The 24,175-nt window shown below is 46.5% G+C and overlaps 4 protein-coding genes across 4 annotated transcripts; 2 read left to right on the plus strand and 2 right to left on the minus strand.

Moving 5' to 3' along the window:
• The first annotated feature begins 665 nt into the window (after window positions 1-665).
• On the plus strand, window positions 666-7,430 carry LOC102228249 (3-oxo-5-alpha-steroid 4-dehydrogenase 2-like). Its single transcript, XM_023334172.1, has 6 exons — window positions 666-1,203; window positions 4,861-5,194; window positions 6,072-6,235; window positions 6,488-6,589; window positions 6,657-6,807; window positions 6,916-7,430. Exons 1-6 carry the CDS (start codon window positions 1,182-1,184, stop codon window positions 6,980-6,982), a joined length of 840 nt encoding a protein of 279 aa, XP_023189940.1. The 5' UTR covers window positions 666-1,181; the 3' UTR covers window positions 6,983-7,430.
• Window positions 7,431-10,029: 2,599 nt separating this feature from the next.
• On the plus strand, window positions 10,030-11,599 carry dpy30 (dpy-30, histone methyltransferase complex regulatory subunit). Its single transcript, XM_005815119.3, has 5 exons — window positions 10,030-10,167; window positions 10,922-10,962; window positions 11,041-11,088; window positions 11,269-11,411; window positions 11,486-11,599. The coding sequence occupies exons 1-5, from the start codon at window positions 10,158-10,160 to the stop codon at window positions 11,556-11,558; spliced, it is 315 nt and encodes a 104-aa protein (XP_005815176.1). The 5' UTR covers window positions 10,030-10,157; the 3' UTR covers window positions 11,559-11,599.
• A 169-nt stretch (window positions 11,600-11,768) lies between these two features.
• Window positions 11,769-15,879, minus strand: psen2 (presenilin 2). Its single transcript, XM_005815120.3, has 11 exons — window positions 15,798-15,879; window positions 15,194-15,327; window positions 14,936-15,123; window positions 14,735-14,876; window positions 14,223-14,290; window positions 13,921-14,141; window positions 13,739-13,837; window positions 13,343-13,402; window positions 13,176-13,268; window positions 12,984-13,099; window positions 11,769-12,596 (listed from the first exon to the last, which is right to left on the minus strand). Exons 2-11 carry the CDS (start codon window positions 15,323-15,325, stop codon window positions 12,441-12,443), a joined length of 1,275 nt encoding a protein of 424 aa, XP_005815177.1. The 5' UTR covers window positions 15,326-15,327; window positions 15,798-15,879; the 3' UTR covers window positions 11,769-12,440.
• A 4,445-nt stretch (window positions 15,880-20,324) lies between these two features.
• On the minus strand, window positions 20,325-23,024 carry LOC111608548. Its single transcript, XM_023333367.1, has 2 exons — window positions 22,456-23,024; window positions 20,325-21,144 (listed from the first exon to the last, which is right to left on the minus strand). The coding sequence occupies exons 1-2, from the start codon at window positions 22,748-22,750 to the stop codon at window positions 20,528-20,530; spliced, it is 912 nt and encodes a 303-aa protein (XP_023189135.1). The 5' UTR covers window positions 22,751-23,024; the 3' UTR covers window positions 20,325-20,527.
• Between the last annotated feature and the right edge of the window lie 1,151 nt (window positions 23,025-24,175).

The raw sequence follows: 24,175 nt of genomic DNA on the forward strand, positions 1-24,175 counted from the left end.
GCTGGCCTGGGAACGCCTCGGGATTCCCCCGGAAGAGCTGGAAGAAGTGGCTGGGGAGAGGGAAGTCTGGGCCTCCCTTCTGAAGCTGCTACCCCCGCGACCCGACCTCGGATAAGCGGAAGAAGATGGATGGATGGATGGATGGGTGTTATACGTCCCAAAGTTGTCTGCAAATCTTTTTTCAGTGGGAGCTGCTACAAGAAAAGGAAATACAGTGCAGTTCAAAGAATCTCGGTGCTACATTCATGGCAAGGATGGAACTCTTCAAGGAATGGGAACGCAAAGATCTGATGGACTGTAGTTGGATATTAAAGGATCTACGCCGGTCTGTCATAGTGCATCAAGTGCATCAGTAACAACTAATCTGTGGCATCAGCGCTTAGGTCACACCACCAAACTAAAGAAACTAGAAGCTCTGGTGAATGGAGTGAAATTCTCTGCAGACAAAGAACTTCCTTTCTGTGAAGCCTGTGTGGAAGGAAAGCTCACAAGACAGTAAGGCAGCGGGAGAAATCCGGTCCAAAGCTGCAACTGATCCATAGTGATGTCTGTGGACCCATGCAGACTGAATCCATCGGTGGGTCAAAATACTTTGTAACCTTCATTGATGACTTTTCTCGCTGTTGTAAGGTTTACTTCATGAAACAAAAAGTGAAGTGTAACCCACGTTAAAATCTGACAAATAGGAATAAATAGCTGCTCAGTTAAAATCTGAATAAATAGGAATAAATACTTGCCCATGTTAAAATCTGACATAAATAAGAATAAATAGCGGATTAAAAGTCTGAACAGAGAATAACGTCGCTGCCCCTTTAAGGAACCAGCGTCACAGACGCGACGCCTGGGTGACGCTGCGGTGCACAAACCAGAGGGAGAGAGCAGAGGAGGAATCGGAGGAAAAGAGCAGTTGATTGATTAACGGAAAAAAAGTTAATATTATAGTTAATAAGACATAATTTACCTGGTCGGAAACTGACTGGGATTTTATGAGAACTGAGTTACATCGGTTTTGGTCAGGTTTTTTTGTTCGGTTGGAAGCTCGGTCGGAGCGAAGATTGGTCTGCCGTGTGCTCTTCTGCCGTGTGCGACGTCCACATTCACAGACGGGATTCAAGATGGCGAGCCAGACCTAGACCTTCAATTCATCTTTTCCATCATATCAGGGAAGGACTCTCCTGCGTATGATAATTCGCTGCCGGAGCGGTAGGAACTTCAGGAACTGGTTCAAACCGAACTGAACAGGATTAAGAACTGATTTAAGAACTGGTGAAATTATCATTATTTTTTTGGACTGAATCAAAACTGAAGCTTTTCATTGAACTGAGAACCTGAATTCACATTTGGACTTGAACTTGAGTTTAAAGTGGCATACTTGGCTTTTCATATGTTATGTCTCTGAATGTGAATTGAATAATTGTGGTCCACTTTGATTTGTTTGAAGGTATTTCCTTACCTGTGAAAGAAAAAAAAGCGAGTTAACTCAGAGAAAAAATAGGAATCCTAAAATAGGTGCAACCTAAGAAAAGGAGACTGGTCTAACTAACTTAAATTAGTTTGACTAAAATAACCTAGGAAAAAGAGACTGGTCTAACTAAATTAGATTAGTTTTACTGAAATAAGCTAGGTGAACTAGTGAGTAAAAGGAAGTGATACATTTTTCTTTTTCTTCTTTTTTTAGGGGGGTTTTGTGTATTGTGTTTCATGTGTGTTTTGCATTCAGTAAATTGCCGGCTTTTTGCATTTAAAGCAGCGGTCTCTGGTGTTGTTATTCTTGCTTCCCCACTCCTTAGAGCCTAGAACTGGTCCAGTAGCGCAGTTAGCCGTGTGATACCGGTGCTACAGAAGTCTTAAGCAAATTCAAGGAATTTGAGAGAACATTCTCCAATGAGTGTGGACACAAAGTTGCAAGACTGAGATCAGATAATGGTGGGGAGTACATTTCAAAGTATCCACCATGAGATATCTGTACCTCATACACCTCAGCAAAATGGAGTTGCAGAGAGAAAAAACAGGACATTGATTAAAGCAGCTAGGAGCATGTGGTCACATGCTAAGCTACCAAAGATGTACTGGGCTGAAGCAGTAGCAACAGCAGCCTACATACAAAACAGATTGCCAACATTTGTTCTGAAGCAAGAGACACCCTACCAACGATGGTCTGGTAAAAAACCTGACATGAACCATGTGAGAGTGTTTGGTTGTGTTGCTTATGCACATGTTCCAGATGCTGAAAGACGAAAACTTGACAAGAAAGCTGTAAAGCTCAGGTTTGTGGGATATGCGAACAACGCAAAAAGATATTGTCTGTTCGATGAAGAAAAAAGAAGAATTCTGATTCGAAAGGATGTCATCTTTAATGAGTTGGACTTTGACTGGAAACAGAAGGAGGAAGTTTCCTGTCCAGAGAAAGAGGTGATTACCATCACAGAAGAAAAGGAAACAACTGATGATGACGTCACTGTTGATGAAACTATTAAAAGAGGAAGCAGAATCAGAAAGGCTCCAAAGAGATATGGATATGATGAGTTTGCAGTTATGGTGACTGTTGATCATTGTGCTAATGTGTGTTCTGTCATGGAACCAATCACACTGAAAGAAGCAGTAAGAGTCCAAATGCAAAAGAATGGCAAGAAGCGGCTGATTTAGAAGACCAGTCACTGGAAGAAAATGAAACATGGGACCTGGTGGAGCTACCAAAGGACAAAGAGGTCATTGGGTCAAGATGGGTGTTCAAAGTCAAGCATCAAAGTGATGGAGAAGTGGAGCGATACAAGTGCAGACTTGTTGCCAAAGGCTACTCACAGCTCTATGGTGCCTGTGGTACGTTTTAGCTCAATTCGTACATTATTATCCTTTGCCATCCAGAATAACCTACATGTACATCAAATGGATGTTGTCACTGCATTCTTAAATGGACGCCTGGAGGAAGAAATATACATGGAACAACCTGAGGGATACATCAAACCAGGTCAGGAGCATCTTGTATGCAAACTAAAAAAATCAATCTACGGATTAAAACAGTCTTCTCATTGTTGGAACAAAGAGTTCACAAAATTCATGATGGATCTTGGATTTAAGCAGAGGACCTCGGATCCCTGTGTGTTTGTGAAGTCATCACAGGAGCTGGAGATAGTTGCAGTTTATGTAGATGATCTGATGCTGATTACAGAGTCAACTGAAAGCATGGATGAGTTAAAACTGACTCTCCAAGAGCGCTACAAAATGAAGGACTTGGGTGAACTGTCCTACATCCTCGGCATCTCAGTTATTCAAGACAAAGCAAAAAACTGCATCTTTCTTCACCAGAAACAGAACATTGAAAACATTCTTCAGAAATACGGGATGGATAAAGCAAATCCTGTTGCAACCCCTGCTGGCATCAGTGTAAAGCTGAAAAAGGATGATGCTGTCAGTAATCCTGTCAATCCAAGCAAGACCAGACATAGCACAAGCAGTGAGTGCAGTGTCAAAGTTCAATGCAAATCCAAATGCTGCACATCTGACTGCTGTGAAGAGGATTCTTCGATACCTGAAGGGAACTGTTAACCTTGCTCCAGAGTCTGACTATACAAAGATTTGACTGGTTCTTCTGATGCTGACTGGGCTGGAGATCAAGACGACCGCCGTTCAACAACAGGCAACATATTTCTACTCAGCGGAGGAGCAGTGAGCTGGCTAAGCAAAGAACAAGCAACGGTTGCACTTTCAACAGCAGAAGCTGAGTATGTTGCTCTCAGTCAAGCAGCTCAAGAGGGAACCTGACTGAGAAGATTACTGAACGATCTGGGTTTGGTCACCAAGCCTCCAGTGATTCTAGAGGACAACCAAGGAGCCATTGCAATAGCAAAGAATCCGGTGGACCATTCAAGAACCAAACACACAGACATTCGTTACTGTGATGGCCAAATCCATGGCCACACTCTGTCGGTTCTTACCTGCCTTGGAGTTACCAGACAGAGGATGGGGGCCAGGGCTCAGCAGGCTTACATGCTGATTGGACTGCACCACTAGTTCCTGCTGGCAGGGGGATTTGTAGTTTCTTTCTTTAGATAAGTTTTGTATTTAAGTAAATATTAGTATTTAAAGTTTAACATTTTTGATTTTCAGTTTTGGGTCTTTAGTTGAGCCAAACTTAGCTGTACTGTTATTGGTTTTGTGTTATTTGTAATTGTATTCTGTTTAGTTACCCTATTGCGTTTCAATTGGTCTGATCAGCCAGAATATAAACCCTGTGTGTCATTTCTTTGTTAGGTCAGTTATGTTTGTTTGTGCAGCCAGTTAGTTTACATTTTTTGCCTGAGTTCAGTTTTGTTTCTTTGACCTCTTTTATGAGCTCAGTTTATCTTTTGTTATTTATAATCTTTGGGTTAAAATAAAAACCCTATTTTTCTAATATGTCCTGTGACTCCTCCTGTTTTTAACTCGGTCCATCACAGTTACCATTACATTCGTGAATGTGTGCAGAAGGTGAAGTCAAGTCAGAATATTGTCCAACCGATGAGATGAAGGCAGATATCTTGACAGAAGTTTGAGTATTTTAGAAGAAAATTGGACTTTTTCCAATGTAAATTTGTGATAGAATGTCTTGCTTTGAAGTTTTCATTATAAAGTTGACAATATTGTTTTGAGCATAGCAAGACAAAAAGTAAACTATAATAAATTAGTCTTGCAAGTTGAGTTAAAAGTGATTACAGCACTATCTTGTATCTTAATACCATTGTAAAAAATGAAGTGTTGAAATATGAAGCAGTAATTTGTTCAATGGTTATTAATGGGAGGCTGTTATGCTGCCATCTGCTGTGTCTTCTGAGAACTGCAGTTGCATGGCTCGTTGAAAGCTTGTTGTCTTCGCCTCCGCAGCTCATTGGCTGATCCTGCGGCTCTGGCGGAAGGCCGCGCCGGAAGCAGCAGCTGCGCCGCCGCGGATGGAGTGTCGATCCGCCGCCGTGTCGTCCCTCAGCTGGGCGCTGGTGGTCGGCGGGGCGGCCTACCTGCTGCGGCAGACGCGCCGCTGCGGAGAGTACGGCCGCTACGCGCAGCCGGGCGGCCGCTGCTGGCCCGCCGGCCCGGCCTGGTTCCTGCAGGAGGTTCCGTCCTTCCTGGTTCCGCTGCTGCTGCTGGGTTCTGCCGAACCGGGCTCTGGCACCGGGAGGTCGCTGCTCGTCTGGATCTTCATGCTGCACTACTTCTACAGGTTAGACGGACCGGACCGGACCGGGGCGGGTGGAGGTTCTGGAAAGGTTCGGGGTGTTTTGGGTGATTTAGTGACGCAGTGAGGTCAGGTCCAGAGTTTCGGCACCGAACCTCCTGGCGGGACGGTTCCCTTCATATCAGCTGATTTATCCACAGGAAGTTAATGAAGGTTATTGATCAGAACCAGAACCGCCGACCCAAAAGAACTTTCAGCAGCAGATCCATCAAGGAGAGAAGCTGATCAGATCTGGTTTTTGATTGGAATTAGGAATGACGTCAAGAATCATGACGTCATTCCTGCGCCTCATCAGAGCCCAGGCTCTGGAGGTTTAACTGGACTGAACAGAACCTAAGATGGTTCTGGTTCTAGTAAGACACTCAGACCTTCCTGCTGGCTACCTCACCTGTCCAACTTGTCTCACCTGAGGCTGAAAGCTGAGCTCATCATGTTCTTCTGACCCGGCCGACCCGGATCCCAGGGAGGAGGCTCTTCAGGTTCTGCTCTAGGTCAAGTGGACCTGGAGCAGAACCTGTTTGATTTGTTGCAGTTCTATAGGCTAGCTTGACCTTTGACCCTTCTCTTCCAACCTGTGGTTGATGTTGTCCATTAAACGGACCCAAAGCGGTTCCACCCTGTTTGGTTCTGTCCGACCCGATGCAGATGAGGGATCCAGCTGTGATGCATTTAAGGAGCCGCTGGTCCTGTGGGAATTTACAGAATTTAGAAAGCTGTAAGATTTCTAACAGCTTCAGCGTCTCAGACGGATTTAGTTTGGGATTATGGATTATGGATTATGGATTATTCTTCCTGTTGATGTTCTGGGTTTCAGACAACTTTGGTGGAGATGTTCTGAAGGAACTTTGTTCTGGTTCTGCAGGAGCTGCATCTACTCCCTGCTGACCCGCGGACGGCCGGTTCCTCTGAAGATCATCTGCTCCTCCGTCGTCTTCTGCTCTCTGAACGGCTTCCTGCAGGGACACCACCTGCTGCACTGCGCTCACCTGCAGCACACCTGGCTGACCGGCGCTCGCCTCTCTGCAGGTCAGACGCAACGCTCCGCCGCGGCAGGAACCGGTTCTGAAGTCCAAAAGCTGAACAAGCCACCAGAGGACAATGAGAAGCACGCTAGAACATGAATTGATTAGTTTTTGTTTGGAAGGATGAGATGAGGACGTTTGGGTTTGGTTTGTTCAGGGGGTTCTGAAACAGGAAAGTGAGGAATTGGGCCACGGATCAGGTTGGGTAGAGATGTGGCTCCTGCTGGACTTCATGTCTTGATTCTGTTTTCTCAAGGTGTTCTGGTGTTTGCTGTCGGTCTGACCATCAACATCCACAGTGACCATATCCTGCGTAACCTGAGGAAACCTGGGGAGTACGTCTACAGGATCCCCCGCGGTACGGCACAAAGACTCTGTTGCTCCGCCTTATGCTGACTTCCTGTTGACCGGTCTCCGTCTTCCAGGGGGGATGTTTGAGTTAGTTTCTGGTGCCAACTTCTTTGGGGAGATCACCGAGTGGTGCGGCTTCGCCCTCGCTGCTTGGTCCTTTCCAGCCTTCGCCTTTGCCTTCTTCACCATCTGCTCCATCGGGCCCAGAGCCTACCATCACCACAGGTACCGTTCAGTCCCATATTTCAGGATCAGACACACTGAACAAAGGTTCTGGTTGGGTTCTGGTTTGGGTTTTAGCTCGGGCTGAATCGCTCCTTGCGTGTCTTCCAGGGACTATAAGCGGAGGTTTGAGGACTACCCCCGCTCCAGGAAAGCCATCATTCCCTTCATTCTGTAGGGATGGAGGCCCGACCCGTGAGAACTGGTACCTTCTGCATGGAGGCTTTTGCAGTTCCTCCTCCTCAGAGAACCAGTACATGCTCCATAAATCCAACCCAGAACCATCCTGGTGCTCCTCCGTCACTGTGAGGTTCGGATCCTTCACAGAACTGGACCGGTACAGGCTGACGTTCCCTCCATCCAGGACTGGGTATAGGTCAAGGGTCAGGACCCGCACATCCTGGACTCAAACTATCCAGGCTTTTACCATCAGGTGGCGCTACAGAGTCATCTGCTGCTCTGCAGTGAAACTAAATAAGCAGATTTGAAATGTTACAACCTGATATTTTCTTTAAAAATGGTTCTATATTCACATATATGTACTTTTTATTTCCTCTAAACTTTATGTATTTGTCTTCATGTCGGTACTCCATCACAATAAACATTAAAGCTGATTCAGACTGTGAGTTTGGACTCAGGCTGTCGGCGGGTTCTGGTTCTGGTTCTGGCTCGGTGGATTCCTCACTTACCCTTCCAAACTGAAGTGTTACTATGACTTGTCTGAGTAGCAGCCATTTTTCTTTAAGCTTTATTAAATATTAATATAAATAGCTGCAGCTCTTTTGAACATGTGACTCAGTTTTCCTCAAAGAACTGAAACGTTTAGTTTGTTGTTCCGTATCGTCCACAGGACGTCACTCTCAACGTTTACATCAAATCTACTTGTAAAAAATCTGATTTACAGTTAAATACAGATGAAGTTATTATTGTGGGAGATTTTAACATTCATGTTGAAACTGAATGTATGTTATATTGGTGCCTCAGGCTCAGTTGGTTTAGTATCTGCTGTCCTTCTCTTGTGGTTTTTTCATTTCTGGACATTTTAAGATCATGAAAATCATCAAAGGGCCATTCGTGGCAGAAAGCGTCAATAAAACCAGATTGTTAGAATATTAATGAACAGCTGTTTCTGCAATTTGACAAATACTTCTTGAAATGAAATAATATTGAAAATCTTTTCACATTGTTGTAATCTGACAGCTCTGCAGTCTACAGGGCCACAGGCCTCGTCTGGAAACTTTAACCCAGCAGCAAAATGTTCTGCTTCTCTTGTTTAGGGTAAGCAGAACCACGTCTTAAAGGAAAGCTGCAACATTTCTCATAAACTCAGATTTAACAGTAAACAGACCCACATTCAATCAGAACCAGAGGAGCTGCCGGGTCAGAAGAACCTGGGTGCTCCTCAGGTTCTGTCTGGTGTTGGAACATTTCCTGAAGCTAACTCTGCAGAACTGCAACATAGAAAAACATTCATTAAATTATCCTGCTCAAAGTTACGGAGAATATTTAGTCTGAGCCAGGATTTTAAACCTTTCCGAGCGGAAATCCGACCTGCGGATCTAAAGCAGATCACTAGTGATGTTACGTGATGTGCCGAGGCTTCCAGGCGTGTGTCGAGTAATGGAGGGGGCGTTTCCGTAAAGCGCGTATCGAGGCTTGCTTCATTTAGGGGAGGAGCCGAAAACGATGACGTCCGAAGCCTCGCTGCCCGGCTGTACCACGTGACTGCTTCGGGAAGTGGCTCAGATGTTGACGCGGGGTTTGACAGCTTTAGAAACCCCACAGGATCCATTCAATATGTGGGCTGTTGTAGGCGAGTTGTGGTCAGTTGAGAGAGTGGATAGAGTTTTGATAGTTTGGATAGCAGAGTTTGGATAGTGGTTATTTAGTTTGAGACAGTTAGTTTGGTGTTTGGAGAGTTTAGTAGATAGATAGATAGGAGATTTAGGAGCGCGAAGACAGGATAGGAGTAGGATGGAGCCGGCGAGAAAGAGGAGGATTTCTCCTATGTGGGAACATTTTGATTTGATAAGCCCTAACAAGGTAAGGTGAACTGAACATTTGCAGATGCATTATGTTTGCTTATGAGGAACTGTATTTTTCACTGTTTCTTATTTTCTGTAAAGGTGAGGTGTTTATTGTGCTCCAAGGAGTTGGGGTACAATAATAACACCTCATCCATGTAGTGTCAAAAAAGAGAAATCGTTTGAAACCAAAAACTGTGGAGAAATTGTTGTTTCTTAATAAAAATGCATGAAATCATCCAAGTTACACAAGCATTAGCCTATTCACTACCCCTCCCTAGTTCCACAAGCACTTTCACTGTCCTCTGCCTGATTAAGCCCAGGCCATTTTTCTAGAGTCACAGAAAAACATTATTACACAACATGCCATATCACATGACACTACTATTTTGGGAATAATTACACACAGAGGATACATTCAAACAATATTTTATTATACACATATGTGTATACATAATTTATGTAGACAAATGATTTCGTCCTACACCTTTTGTGACGTCATTCCCAAGAGCCATAATAGACAAAAATTCAATGCATCACACGTATTAAGATACAGCTGGCTGTGATTATACACCTGGCCAGTAGGTGGTTTCGTGTGCACATGAAGCTTCAAGAAATGAACCATTTCTCGAACCAGTTGGCTCAAGTGGTTCAATGCCTCATGAGGCTTCATCTCACCATCACTACAGATTACTTCTTCTTCTTTAGATTTTAACGGCAGCTTGCATCCATTATTGTTGCACTACTGCCATCTGTTGGATCTTAATATCTATACCTCAAAATTTCCTAATGAGCCCAGTATTTTGTTAAAAACGAAAAATCTTCTCTTTCCCCTCATTGCTATTTAACTGATCAACCACATTCTCAAATTTCAATTCTCTATAAAAACCTAATTCTGTTTTTAATAATCTTCTTTGATTCACATGTTTCCTACAAAAAAATAAAAACATGTTCCATCGTTTCTACAGTATCACACCAACTACATAAACCAGTAAGATGTTAAAAAGAGTTCCATTTTTAAAAACTGACCAAAGCAGATTAGTTTTTCCATCCATCCATCCATTTTCTCTTCACCCTTGTCCCTAATGGGTTCGGGAGGGTTGCTGGTGCCTCTCCAGGTACGTTCCAGGCGGGAGGAGGGTTCACCCTGGACAGGTCGCCAGTCTGTCGCAGAGATTAGTTTTTCCTTCAGCCTGAAATCAAGTATGCTCTTACTTTGAAAGAAAACCGGAAATACCGTTGCTTTTATTTTGGAAGGAACGCTTCTAACGTAACGTCAAAGTAGAATCAGCGTACGCCGGATTTACTGCGCACACTTCCACAACAAACATGGCGGACGGTGAGTTCATTGTTGACCTTTGTTGGTTCTTATCGATGGGTTCTGGGGAGGTTCGGTCCGGTTGTTCGGTGGTTCCGGTTTCATCTGGCGCGTTATCGCTCAGGTCTCCCGCCGTTGGCCGCTTCCTGTCTTCGGTCCGGTTTATTTACCGGAAAGAGCTAAGATGCTAAGCTAACAACCCGCCGCGTACTGACCCACGTCGTCCGGTTCGATCTGGGTCCGGGCCAGGTCCGGATCCAGGCTAGCTGTGCAGGTTAAGACCGGCCAGAACCAGAACCAGAACCGCTGCTCTCAGATTTATTTCCAACCAAACTTTAAATAGCCGGCTTTGTCCCTGCTGTGTTGCTGGAGACACAAACGGAACCAGAACCGGTTCCGGTGGTTCTGTCGGTGAGTCCGGGAAGTTCCGAATCAACCCCGAGGGTTCAGGTGGAGGTTTTGGTTCTGAGTCCAGTCTCCTTCCGGATCAAGAGGCTGCTCGTCTGGGGAGGTTACCATGGTAACCGCCACTGGAGACGTCATCAGGGTCCTCTGACGTTGAGTCTCAGGTTCCCATGAAGCTGATCCTAAACCCAGTCGGTCCAGTTAGCGGTTTGGTTCTGGAATCAGAGGACCAATCCGAGTGAAGAGCTGCAGCATGCTAGTCACGTGATCAATGCACTGCGTGTTTCCGGTCTGAGGAGAACGTTCTCCCATGTTTCCCATGATCAGGAGCTGTACCTGTTGCTAAGCTAACTGCTGCTCTGCCTTTCAGATCACACAGACCCAGACCAGTCCATGGAGGGACACACACCTGTGAGACACACACACACACACACACACACACACACGGTTTCCATGGCAACAGCTGTCTGAACCTGAATCCTCCTGCAGGTCTCTGAAAACCCTCACGCGGAGTTTGGCCTGACCGAGAACCTGCAGGTAACTCCGTCTCCCAGCATGCTTTGCTTCACTCACCACTGTACAGGTTCTGTTTCGTTCCGAGGTTCTACTGGATCCAAAACCTGATCAGAACCTTGGGACGGGACAGATCCACTGACCTGCCTTCGGGTCGGTCCCAGAACCGATGTCTGAGTAACGGGTCGGGTCGTTGGTTCCCAGCGGACGGTGGAGAACGAGAAGGCGAGCGCGGAGAAGCTGTCCAAGCAGAAGGTGGACCTGCAGGCGCTGCCGACCCGGGCCTACCTGGACCAGACCGTGGTTCCCATCCTGTTACAGGGCCTGTCCGTCCTGGCCAAGGAGAGGTGGGTTCTGCCGCGGTATGGGTCAGCACTGGCTGCCATTCGCTGGTTCTGACGTTGTGGATGTTTCTCTCCAGGCCTCCCAACCCTATCGAATATCTGGCGGCGTTCCTCCTGAAGAACAAATCCCAGTTCGAGGAGCGGAGCTAAATCTGTTTTAGAATAAAGAATAAACATGTTAAAAATGGAAACGCCTCGTTTATTCAGGACACACCGGTTCTGTTCTGGAGACTGGACCCGACGGGCCGCAGCGTCTTGTGAAGCTCAGGATGACTCAGAGGTCAGCTGACCTCTGACCTTTAGCTGGAGGGAGGAAGGGTCAGGACCCGAGGAGCAGGAAGTCACTGAGAAGTTAAAAGATTTGAGTCCGTTCCAGAAAACTCCATTTAATTTGTTTACGTGAAACATTTAAAGAACAAGTTAAAAACAGAACAACCTGCAGACGTACGGAGGTCCAGACAGGCCAATATTATACAAACACGTACAAGGGATCATATTCACCACTATTAATTTTCTAGGAGCCAGACAAATACTATAAAATATTATTTTCTGCTTTTATTTTGGCATTTCACTTCCTGTTAAAACTAATACCTTAAATAGTTTAATTGTGCAGTAAAATATCTCATTAAGGAAAAAAAAAGTAAAAATGTTTGAGTCTTATGGGAAACTACAACTCCCACAATGCTTTTCAACAGGAAGTGTCCAAAGAACCAGACTTCTTGAACTGAGGATTGTGGGTAATATAGTGGCTGTAGTAGTAACAAACTGGTGGCTCCGCCCACTTTGCAGCTTCTCCATCTCCACGCCTTTATTGGAGCGTCTGGGGGTCACCAGGTCGATGATGCAGAGGCCAGGTCTCAGCCAATCGCAGAGTGACAAACTACATAGATCAAACACCCGAGCAGACCACCAGGTAAGGTCACAGAGTGTATGACATCACTTCCTGTTGCTCAGAGCTGCACACAAAGTGGCCTTTAAGTGTCATCAGATGACGGTCTGGCAGGCTGATGAGGAAGTGGGTGGGGCTTGGTCTCAGATGTAGAACTGGTGATTGGCCAGATTGTCCATGAAGGGCTGAACCAGGAAGTCAGTGGAGAAGTAGAAGATGAGACCGAAGGCGATGGAGATGGGCAGCGCGGGCAGCGCCTTCCTGAAGATGGCCAGGAGCAGCAGGGTGAGGCACAGACCCTGGAGGGAGGGGCAGAGGGGTTGGGGCATAAGAGGGGGGCAAAGGAGGTGGATAATGAGTCACATGACCAGCTCAAAGTTCTCACACTCCATACCATTTTCTCTCTTCAGCTCATTCTCTCCTAGTCATGCCACTAGAGGAGACATGATGCTGCCATTACCTCTACCTCTCTGACAGGAAGTGCTGCTGGATCAGAGCCTCGCCTCAGAAAACACAGGAAGAAGACCGAATCCTCAGATTCAACATGGCCGACTTAGATAACCTCCTACCACCTGGAGATGACTAAGGAACTTACCTTGCATCTGAAACTGTCTTGGGACCCTGACTGACCCCAGATATGATTGATGGAAAGTTTAGTGGAAGGAAAGCAACATGGCTGAACGTACGATGAGGATGGCCACGAAGCAGGCCAGGGTGGTGTTCCAGTCTCCACCGGTCGCTGCAGCCTTTCCCACCAGGACACTGTAGAAGATGAAGTCTCCGAGGCCAAGCTTCACCCCGCCTGCACACACACACCATCATCGTCGTCATGGTAACCAGACACCTGCTAAGCTCCGGTCTGCAGCTCCTCCACTTACGTTCCTCCTCCAGCTCCTCTTCTGTGACCGGCCTCAGACGTGGGCTTTGAGGCTCCGCCCTCCCGCCATTTAGCTCTGCCTCCTCATCGGAACCTGTTGCCATAGAGACAGTATTTAGACTGCAGGCTTGGACGCCAGAGCAGGCGTTGCCACTAGCGATGTCTAACCTGTTCCAGAGCGCTGGCCATCGGCTGGGTTCGCCATCGTCACCGTCCACATCATGGCAGCTGCAGAGAGACGGAGACGTTATCACCAATCAGAGCACTCCAACCAGACATCCAGAGCAGACTCTGACCAGCCCCCAACTAGACAAGAATGAGACCCGGACCAGCCCCCAACTAGACAAGAATGAGACCCGGACCAGCCCCCAACTAGACAAGAATGAGACCCGGACCAGCCCCCAACTAGACAAGAATGAGACCCGGACCAGCCCCCAACTAGACAAGAATGAGACCCGGACCAGCCCCCAACTACACAAGAATGAGACCCGGACCAGCCCCCAACTAGAACCGAACTGTAATTAGACCTAACCAGACTCAGACTAGTTGAGACTCTGGACTTACAGGAGTAGATGAGGGCGGGGAAGATGGGTTCATTGCGCTCCTGAGCCGTTTCCACCAGCATCCGCAGCGGTCCCTTTGGACTGAGGACAGCCACCAAGTCTGCAGGGGTGCAAGGCATGATGGGAGAACAGTTAGAGGCACCAAGACGGTGAGGCAGGAGGTGACGGCGTTCCAGGACTCACCATAGACAGAGATGGCGCCCAGGATGACCCAGGTGGACCACTCGGGGAGATACTTGATGAAGACAAGGGCCATGAGCGCGCTGATGACGATGAGGTAGGCCTGCTGCAGCTGCAGCGGCCCCTTCCAGTGGATGCACAGCATGCCCACAGCGCCGAAGTTCCAGATCACCATGGCAACCGTTGGATAGTCCACCGCCACGTTGTAGGTCCGAAACACCTCGCTGATGGCACAGAAAGGACGAGCCTAGCGATGGACCAGAGCCAGAACCGGGCCGGCTGGGTCCTTCAGAACAGAAACTCACCCCAGGTACATGAAGCTGAACCAGAAGAGCAGCATGAGGGAGGACAGGATGAGCCAGCCGTGGATGAACTGAGGCAGAGAAAACCAGAACTTTAGGGTGAAACGGACCCAGAACATTCACCGGGTTGGACCGGCTTCTAGTGCAGAACCAAGGCAGCGATTCTCTGCCCCGATCCGGTTACATCAATGTGGATCACAAGCAGAACCGGCTGGAAAATCTGCTGGAGAAACATCGTTTCCCTGCGAAAACCTGCTGGCAGTGCCGGTGGCAGCGGCGCTAGGGGGCGCCAGATCCACCCATCGTGGTTTTTTGTTACAAAATGTTAAGAGTTGACAGGAAATGGAAAAATATAACTTGATGATTCTGAGTTATTAGAAGATTTACTGATAATCACACAAAATCTAAAGAAAATCCGCCACAAAAATATAATTAAATGTGTTTATGACGCTGATCATGATGAGTCGGGTCAGGGCGATCTGCTCCGGTCCGGTCCGGTCCGGTCCCAGTCCTACCTTGTAGCAGCGGTACTTGTACAGCACCACCAGGAGGACGGTCATGACCACGATGACGCTGATCATGATGGCGGTGTTGAGGACGGAGTGCAGCAGCCGGCGGCCCACATCAGGCGTGTCCTCGCTGAACGGCGTGTAGATCCTGCAGAGAGACCGGGTGAGACCAGAACCAGAACCGGGACCAGAACCTGGCGGACCTACAGCTGCTGGGTGGTCTTCTCTGAGTAGAAGCTGACGGACTTGATGGTGGCGACCACCACCGCCATGCACAGCGTGACGGGGACGAACAGCATGATGACGTGCTTGGCGCCGTACTTCAGAGGCTCCTCCTCCTCGTCCTCAGGCTCCGCCCCCGGGTCCGGACCGGCCCGCCCGCCGCTCCGTCCGGCCTGCGAGGGGAGCAGAACCCGTCAGGACCGACACCGTCCTCAAACACGGTCAGCAGAACCGGGCTGGTACCATTTTACTGTCGGAGTCCTCGGTGGGGCTGAGCTCCGGGTCAGGTCGGTAGGACGGAACCGCAGGGTTCTGGGCGGGAACCAGGGCGGTCCGCTCGTTGTAGAGCTCCTCATCACTGTCTGACACGCTCATCACTGCAAACAGAACCAAACAGAACCAGCTAAACCCAACAAAACCAAGCAGAACCCAACAGAACCTGGTCTCCGTCCTGAAACTACAGGTACCGTTATCTGTAGAAGAACCTAAAGAATTAAGCAGAACCCAAAACCTGGACTCTGTACACAAACAGAACCATGTAACATCTTCTCCAACAGAACCGAACCTTTACTGTCTGTACTACCAGAACCACACAGAACCTGTGCCGACTGCTACAGCAGAATCCAGAGAACCGATAGGAACAAATCTGTGCTGTATAGTCCAACAGAACCGGAACTCTACTGTCTAATCGAACAGAACCGAACCGAACTGGTACTGCCTGCCTCAACAGAAGAGAACAAACTGACTCTGTTGGCCCAAACGGACTTTTTCCTGACCCAACCGAACTCGGATAATTCCGACCGACACTCGGGTCGTTTTTTGTCAGAGTAAGTTCAGAAAAACGAACCTGTGCAGAACCGAACTGGACCTGAACCGAAATGAAGTCTGAGAAACAAACCCGGAAACACCGCGGTCAGCTGATCCGAGCGACGCACGTGATACGTTCACTGACGTCACACCCGCCGTGATAAGAACCGAGAGCAGAAAGCCAGAGGAACGTTCCGGGTGTAGGGTCTGAAGAAATGTCATTTTAACTCGTTTGGCTTGAATATTTTATTTCTGAAAATAGAAATAGGAAGCGGAGTTGGTTGCGTCCAAAGAAATGCCTAAATAATAAAGTAAGAGAAATTTCCTATAAAATTATTCACAATGGTAAAAAAATATTTGGCAAAAGTTCGTTCACCTGCTTTGGTGTTTTTTAGGGATGCGTTTTTATTCCATCGAAAGAATTTTAATATTACTTTAACAGATAAAGATGGAGAAATGTCAACTAGTTAAAACAGGATTTTTTAAAAAGTTTTTTTTATTATTTTTGGTAAATATCATATTCACACCTCCAAATATTTACAACAAACGCCTAATTTCTAGATTTGATTATCTTCTATTATTAATTCCTAAAACTAAGCTGAAATGCTGAAGTCATTCAAATGTAGTGGCTTTATAACTGCAGCGCCGGCAAACTGCGTTCTGTAAAACCCTTGGAGTTTTATTGTGTTTCTAATTACTGTGTTGTTCTTTGTAAGAAATAAAAAAACTCTGGAAGGCGTTCCATGTCTTACTTCCGCTTCCGGTGGCGTCCGTCTGTCTCGATCTGATACCGTTCATCTTCGGAAAACTTTCTAAAATATGACTGGAAAATTAATAAACTTCAAATCAAACGGGTCCCGCAGGGGGCGTGTCCCCGTCCCTCCGCAGGGGGCGTGTCCCTGTCCCTCCGCAGGGGGCGTGTCCCCGTCCCTCTGCTGGGGGCGTGTCCCTGTCCGTCCAGAAAAAGTTTACTGGTGTCTATCTCCAGAGGTCAGCGGGCGAGAGGCAGGGTCACCTGGACAGGTCACCCGTCCATTGCAAGACATTCTTGTTGGATTGTTTATTTATTGCTTGTGTTTAGTTGCTTTTTTTTTTTTTTTTTACCTCTCCAGGGGCTATTTTTGTGGCTCTAGTGTCCCTTATGTGACAGCAGGCTGACAGGAAATAGGGAAGGAGAGGAGGGAAGACATGCAGCAAATATCGCCTGGTCCGGGATTCGAACCCGTGACGGCCGCGTCTCAAGGCCTGCAAAAACGGGTCGCGCTAACCGCTACGCCACCACGGCACGCCCGTTTAGTTGCTTTTTTCGTTTGATTCATTTTCCAGTTGCCCTGTTTGTGTGCTCTCCCTCGCCCCCTGCACCATCCTCTCTCTCTCTGTTTCCGGTTTGATCCTGTTTTTCTTCCTGGTTCCTTTGTGTTTCTGCTCTTTTTGTCCTCATGGCAATCATAAGTTCTTGTTTCTCTTTCAGGTTTCAGTAGATTACCATCCAACCACTCCATCATGGCGGCCGGACTCATCAGTACGAAGATGCCATCTTAGTAGGAGAACACCGCCTGGAGGCAAGATGGCAGACGGCCAAAGGAAGTAAGCTCCACATGACTTATGAGATCTTTTGGGACTACCAAAATAAAAGCATTGATATTTTACACAGCATGCAGGCAGTTTGAACTTCATAGCAAAAATTAGCATTCTAGCTAATTGTTGACGTAACTAAGCTTAGCATACTGAGTTAAGTGATGATCTACATGGCACCATGTAGGCCATCATGTCGGTTAGGGTTAGCTCATGCATTGGTGTTTGCATACCAGATGGAGTACGTAGCATGTATCTGATTGTTAATGCCTGCAATAATAAACACAAATTCAAGTTTGTGAACATTTCCATGCTTTCTAAAGGAAACGCTGCTTCTCTTCGGCTGTCATGTTGTTCTCTACCGTCTCCGACTCTCTGCCGCCCCCAGGTGTTGGTGAACAGTACTGCTGGATCTTGTTCTGCAGTGTTCAGCTTCACCAGCAGGTGGCAGTACGAGTTCGTTTTAAAAGCAGTTTTAGTCGTGGTCGGGGCTGCACAGTGGCGCAGTTGGTAGCACTGTTGCCTTGCAGCAAGAAGGTCCTGGGTTCGATTCCCTGCCAGGGTCTTTCTGCATGGAGTTTGCATGTTCTCCCTGTGCATATGTGGGTTCTCTCCGGGTACTCCGGCTTCCTCCCACAGTCCAAAAACATGACTGTCAGGTTAATTGGTTTCTCTAAATTCTCCCTAGGTGTGTGTGCATGGTTGTTTGTCCTGTATGTCTCTGTGTTGCCCTGCGACAGACTGGCGACCTGTCCAGGGTGTACCCCGCCTCTCGCCTGGAACATAGCTGGAGAGGCACCAGCAACCCTCCCGACCCCATTAGGGACAAGGGTGAACAGAAAATGGATGGATGGATGGATGGATAGTCGTGGTCGACATTAAGCAGAGAAATATTTAAAATTTGAATTTAAAGTTACAGATTGAATCTAGTTTCGTATTCCAGTATGTATAATAAACATGTTGTGGTCGATTTTAATCGTTTTTATGTAGGCCTGTTACGATAAACGGTAAATTAATTAATCGTAGATAAATTAAAACTATCTAGTCATTTTAATTATCGGCATTATCGTCTCTTCTGACCTTTTTCTCTTTCTGTTGATGACACCGAATGAAAAAAGGCTCAACTCCGGTGCTCTCCACTGACCTCTGACCTCATTTCCTCAGTGTAAAGCCCAGCGCAGACTACACGATCTTAGAGCCGTCGCCGATTGTCGGCCCATTTTCAAACCCTGACAGACCAAATATTAGTCGACAGAAATCCTAGGTTTAACGGTTCCATCGGTTCGGTCCTGCCGTGTGGTGTCCAACAATGGGCACAAAATAATGGCTACAAGTTCAGTGAACTAATTTTAAAGCCAGGCATTAATCAATGCTTTACTACAATCTACCTGCAATGCATGTGGCTAGTGTCAGCGTAAAGTCCTGACTGAATGAAAATCATTAGAACCTGTTTACGTCACGTTAACGAAGAACAGCTGAAAAGTTACCGGGTTTATCAACTGCGGTAGCAATTTCGCTCCAACTCCTCCTCTTGTCATTTCTATATTCTTTGCATGTTGAATAAACATTAATGTTGTTTCCACATATCATCTCCGATGTCAGCTGGACTTCAGGTTGCGCCGTGTCAGCTGTTTGGGATTCCCCTCCGTAATTTCCCCTCAGAAAACACGGAGGAGAATCCGAGCTTTCTGATTGGCTGCCTATCACATTCAACAGGTGGAGTTAAGATCCCAGTCTGGGAAAAAAAACCCTGATTTAGATCGGAGCGGCAACAACGATCTACCGTAACACACCACACAATCTTAGAAAGACCAACGATCTAAGATTGTTGTAAGGGGAAAATAGGAGCAAAAAATCATGTAGTGTGAATTATTGCATCATGTGCCCATTGTCTCTATTTAAATCTAATTATTACTGAAGGGCAACATAATATACACACTTCATAATCTTTAGGTTGAATGCAGTATTTATTTCCACTTTGGCTTTATGTTGTTTAGTTTTTATTCAAGTACATTTTTTATTAATAGAGACTGAAAATCCATTTTATTTTTGTTTTTGGTTGTTTTGTTTATTTTATTTATCAGCTCCAGTGTTAAATATTCTTTTGAAAATAAAGTGTATCTATCTTTGGCAGGAAATCACATGCATTATTACATCATTTCCATTACATTAGTGTAAAAAGATCTTCAAACAATATTATCGTTTATCGCAATAATTTTTGAAACAATTAATCGTTTAAAATTTGCTATTGTGACAGAACTATTTTTATGATAGATTTGATGATTTTGGTGGGTGAAGGCAGGTTATTGAGATTTACTCTGGCAGAGCTGCTTCTGTTTCTGGCCCAACTCCGCCCAGATACATATGTAACCCCCATAAACTATGCTGATCTGTCTGTATGTTTAATGTGTTTGTTAGTTCTTAGAATGTCCTGTAGAGGGCACTAGACCCACATTTCTCCTGTGTCCGTAGGAGAAGAAGAGTAAAGGAGAGGGAAGAAGAAATGCAGACTAAGCACATTTCAGCAGAAGTAGAGAAGTTACTACGCATATGAGATAAATCTGTTTATTTTGAACTGGATAATGTACATTCTGTTCTGAGAGTTCTCCGGTTGGTTTATCTGAACGATCCAGTGGATCCAGAACCAGGAGGGATCCGCCGCCATCTTTGTGACTCGGACTGAAGCCTGTTGGGACGGAGGTTCTGGTGCTGCTGGAGCCGATGTTCAGCTTGGACAACAGACAAGCTTATTGAACAAAAAGGGGCCCAAATCTTTTTTTATTCCACAAACTATTTGTTCATGAACATTTTCATAACGGACAACTTATGTGCACATTGACTGAACTGACTGACTGAAATGTGCTTAGTCTGCATTTCTTCTTCCCTCTCCTTTACTCTTCTTCTCGTACCGACTTTTTTTTTTTCTTTTGAAAATTTTTATTGTTACTTGAAGCATTTAAAAACATTGCATATTACAATTATACAGAAATTTTCATGTTCTTTAAAAAAACTTACAATTTCATCAGTTCAGGCTAAAAGAAGCTAAGAACAAGAATATAAAATACAAAATCTCTGTGTGTTAAAAAGTTGAGCAGGACCGGGGTGACTCCTTCCAAAGTCCGGAGCCGTCCCGTCCTTCCAGACAGCGCTTGGTGCTCAGAGGGGATCCCACCCTAAAGCTCCTTCCCTCCTGCCTCACCCGGAGAGCCGGGCCGCCGCTGCTTGGACCTCTGCTCGTGGAGCGCCGGCTCCTTCGTCCACGGAGGCGCAGGCGATTCTTCTTGGTGGCTGTGTCCTTGGCGCGCCACCTGCAGCCCTTGATGTTGTTCTTTTTGCTGCCGCCATCCGGATCACAGCCACTGGGGGCATCTGCCTGCGCCTGCTCACCAGCAAGTTTCTGGAGGTCCAAATGGCGTCTTTGATGGTGGCTGGGGTGAGCCACATCTCAGCGAAGTCTTTTTTAGTCATTTTCTGCTGGCTCACCCCGTACAGCACTAACTGTGCATGGAGGACCTCCCTTGCTGGCAAGTGTGGGAATTGCAAGGAGCCGGCCTTCGCCCACAGGTCCACAGCAGCGCTGCACTCCCACAGCAGGGGCCTCACCGACTCCGGCGCGCCACAACCGGGTCGGGGGCAGATGGCCGTTGCAGACATGCCGCGGGAGCATAACGGCTCTGACCGGCAGGATCCCATGAGCCACCATCCATGACATCCTGGAGTCTGTTTGGAAGGACGGGACGGCTCACGTTGCGCCAAACGGTGGAGGCGTCTCCGTGCAGGAGGCCGCGCACTGGAGTCACTGGTTCCCGGTCCTGCACAACAGGGGCAATAAAACAATTAGTTAAAATCTTGTTCTCCTCTCCTTCCAGTCCAAAATGTTCTAAAAATTTCCGAATAAAAGCATATATAAGAGAAAGGTTAAAACCTACTGGGGTTCTAAAATCTCTTATTTTTAATTTTCTGTATCTTTTTCTGTCTAAAAAGTCATACCTGTCGTGTTTGTCATTAAAGCCATAAATATTTAAGAGGTTAAAATCCTGTCCGTTAAAAGTCAGATTTGCTAAAAGTGCTCGTCCCTCTCTCACCACGGTGCTCCCCTTCACCAAGATGTGCGGGTTGTTTATTAAAATGGCCACGCCGTCATTTTTATTTCCATTGGAGCCGCTCCATATAGACGGCCGTGGCCACAAGTCCTGCCACCGGGTGTAAGTCTTTAAAAACGGGAGTGAACATTCTGGTAGTAAAAACACATCTGACTGTACGGAGGTTAAAAAGGATAAAACACTCTGGGCTCTAACTCGCGACTTCACACTTCTAACATTGATGGTTGAGAAGGTGAGAGTCATGAGTATGATGGCTAAAATCAACTACGACATTTTAAAGGATTAAAACAAGATAAGACTAATTTAAACCCATGTTAAAAAACGGGCGGTCATTAAAACAAGGCGGGTTCAGAGACTGTCCTGTGAACAGAGCTCTTCCTTCCCACATGGTGGTGCAGGTCGGGTTGGAGCTCCATTCCCCCTTCGGACTCTCGGTGTCGGCCGTCTTTCTAAAGCCGGTACCTTGTTTGGGTCCTCCGGGGTTGATTGGTGAGCAAAATCTAGGAACGAGACCTCATTGGATGAGCCAGCGAGGAAGGCTTTGGATTCCTCTCCGAAAGAACCGAAGAGTTCCTCCAGCCTTCCTCTCTTCCCTACCTTGGGGGTAAGGTCGGGAGGTGACTCAGATGCCGGCCTCTTAGCCAGCTGGGCGTCGGGGAGGGGGGCATCATGGCTGCTGTCCGTCTGTTCTTCCTCAGAGTCCGAGCTAGCTTCGCCTTCGGTTAGCATCTCCCCCCCTCACTGGATGTTTCGGTCTGGGGGGGGCTTCCTTCCCCTCCCCGCTTCCCACCCTCTCCTCCTCTCCTCCAATCAGAGGACCTGGCGGGAGATTTGAATTTTCCGACCCAGCTGCTTCCACTTGCTCATTAGCCGTTTCTGTTGGCGTCTCTTTTCCTTTTTTCAGTTTATTTGCAAACGACTTTGGACAGTCTCTGAACAAATGATCCTGTCCACCACACAAATTACATTTCCGCCCGTTCCTACATTCATCAAACGTGTGTCCCACTTCTCTACATTTACCACAGAAAACTTTTTCACAAGTTTCGGCCAGATGACCATGCTCGCCGCACTTCCGACACAGTTTGGGTTGGCCTTGATAGTGAATGTAGCCTCTGTTCTCCCCCAGGACTATCATTGAGGGGAGATGCTTCAGGCCCTGGAAGCCTTGGGGGTCTTCCCATTGTTTAATGGGGACCCGCCAAGCACAGTTCCAGATGCCGTCCACATCCCGCACCTTCATAGCCTGGCCTCTCACAGTGCAGTATCTACCCAGCCACATACAGATGTCTTCAGCACTGACAGTCTCATTGAACATCCTGACAATCACCGTTTTCAGGGAGTTGTCAGTCAGTTTCTCGACGTCAAATGCTGAAAACTGGGTCTTAGCATTTTCAAACCGTGTCCAAAACTCCTTGAGAAGTGCGGCAGAGCAAAAACTTACGTCATATCCCTTATTGAAAGGCAGGGTAAGGATACAATTCAGGTCATCTGGCCGAAACTTCAGCACCTGTTGGATTAGTTTTCTGGAAAAGTCCAATCTTGTTACTCTATTTTCTTCTTCTCTTTCTTTAAATAAAAATCGAACACTGTGGTGCCTCCACCATGGCTAGCCGCCATGGTGGAGGCACCACCAGTTAAAGGTTTAAAACCTTTACTAAAATCAATAAATAGTTAAAAAAACACCAATAAATACAAACCTTAAAGGTAAAAGATATTTTCCACTACTTAGTGGTCAATATCTCACCCAGGGACTAAATTTACTGAACCTCAAATCAGTGGCAACAGCCAAGTCACAAAGACTACCGCTATCACCACCCAGAGGAGGGGACCGCTGTCTGAGCCAAAAGGCCGAGAAGTTTATCTTCTCATACCGACACAGGAGAAATGTGGGTCTAGTGCCCTCTACAGGACATTCTAAGAACTAACAAACACATTAAACATACAGACAGATCAGCATAGTTTATGGGGGTTTACACATAGTTTTCCAATTATTTATGAACAGAACATGATATAAATATTAATTTTTATCTGTATGGTGTCTGCAAGGAGCCAATCACGTTGTGGCTCGCGTTAGCCTGCCTGATTTCCCATCATGCATCTGTGTCTCTGAAATACAGAAATAAAAAAAGACAAAATCAGAATGAACCAGTCTCTGGAAAACTTGGCTACTATATGCAAATATTATGATTCAGATGTTTAATCTGCTGAAACTGTTTTTATTTGGACCAGAATGTATAAGTGTTGGTCTGAGGCAGCAGCTTGTTTAGTATTAAAATGGGAACGACAGAGAGGAGAGGATCGCAGGGCCCCTGGGTGTGGGAGTCACCTGCTGCTCTGCTGTCCATGGTACATCTGTGTATTTCTTTCTGTGGAAACGTGTACGGGGTTTGCAGCATTTCACTGTAATTTGTAGGTTTTTTGCTAATCTATAGTCATGACAGTCGTTACATCTCAGTTATTTCATTATTTAGTAAAACTTGTTTACGGCCACAGAGTCAGCTGTCAGAGCTGCTCAGTACAGAGGATGGAACTGAGTTTTGTGACGGTGGGTTAGCAGCTCGTCTCTCTGAAGGTCAGAGGTGATAGAGAAGAGAAAAGCAGAGAAGCTGGTCAGAGTCTGAGCTGCAGTTCTGCGTAAAACAGCAGAACTACATAATATTAGCTTGGTGTGATGTGAATTTTATTTTTCGTTTGAATTAAAAAATAACAAAGTTCATGATCTGAGTCTTTATCGTTATGT

Source organism: Xiphophorus maculatus, chromosome 5, assembly GCF_002775205.1.
Source record: "Xiphophorus maculatus strain JP 163 A chromosome 5, X_maculatus-5.0-male, whole genome shotgun sequence".
Taxonomy (NCBI): domain Eukaryota; kingdom Metazoa; phylum Chordata; class Actinopteri; order Cyprinodontiformes; family Poeciliidae; genus Xiphophorus; species Xiphophorus maculatus.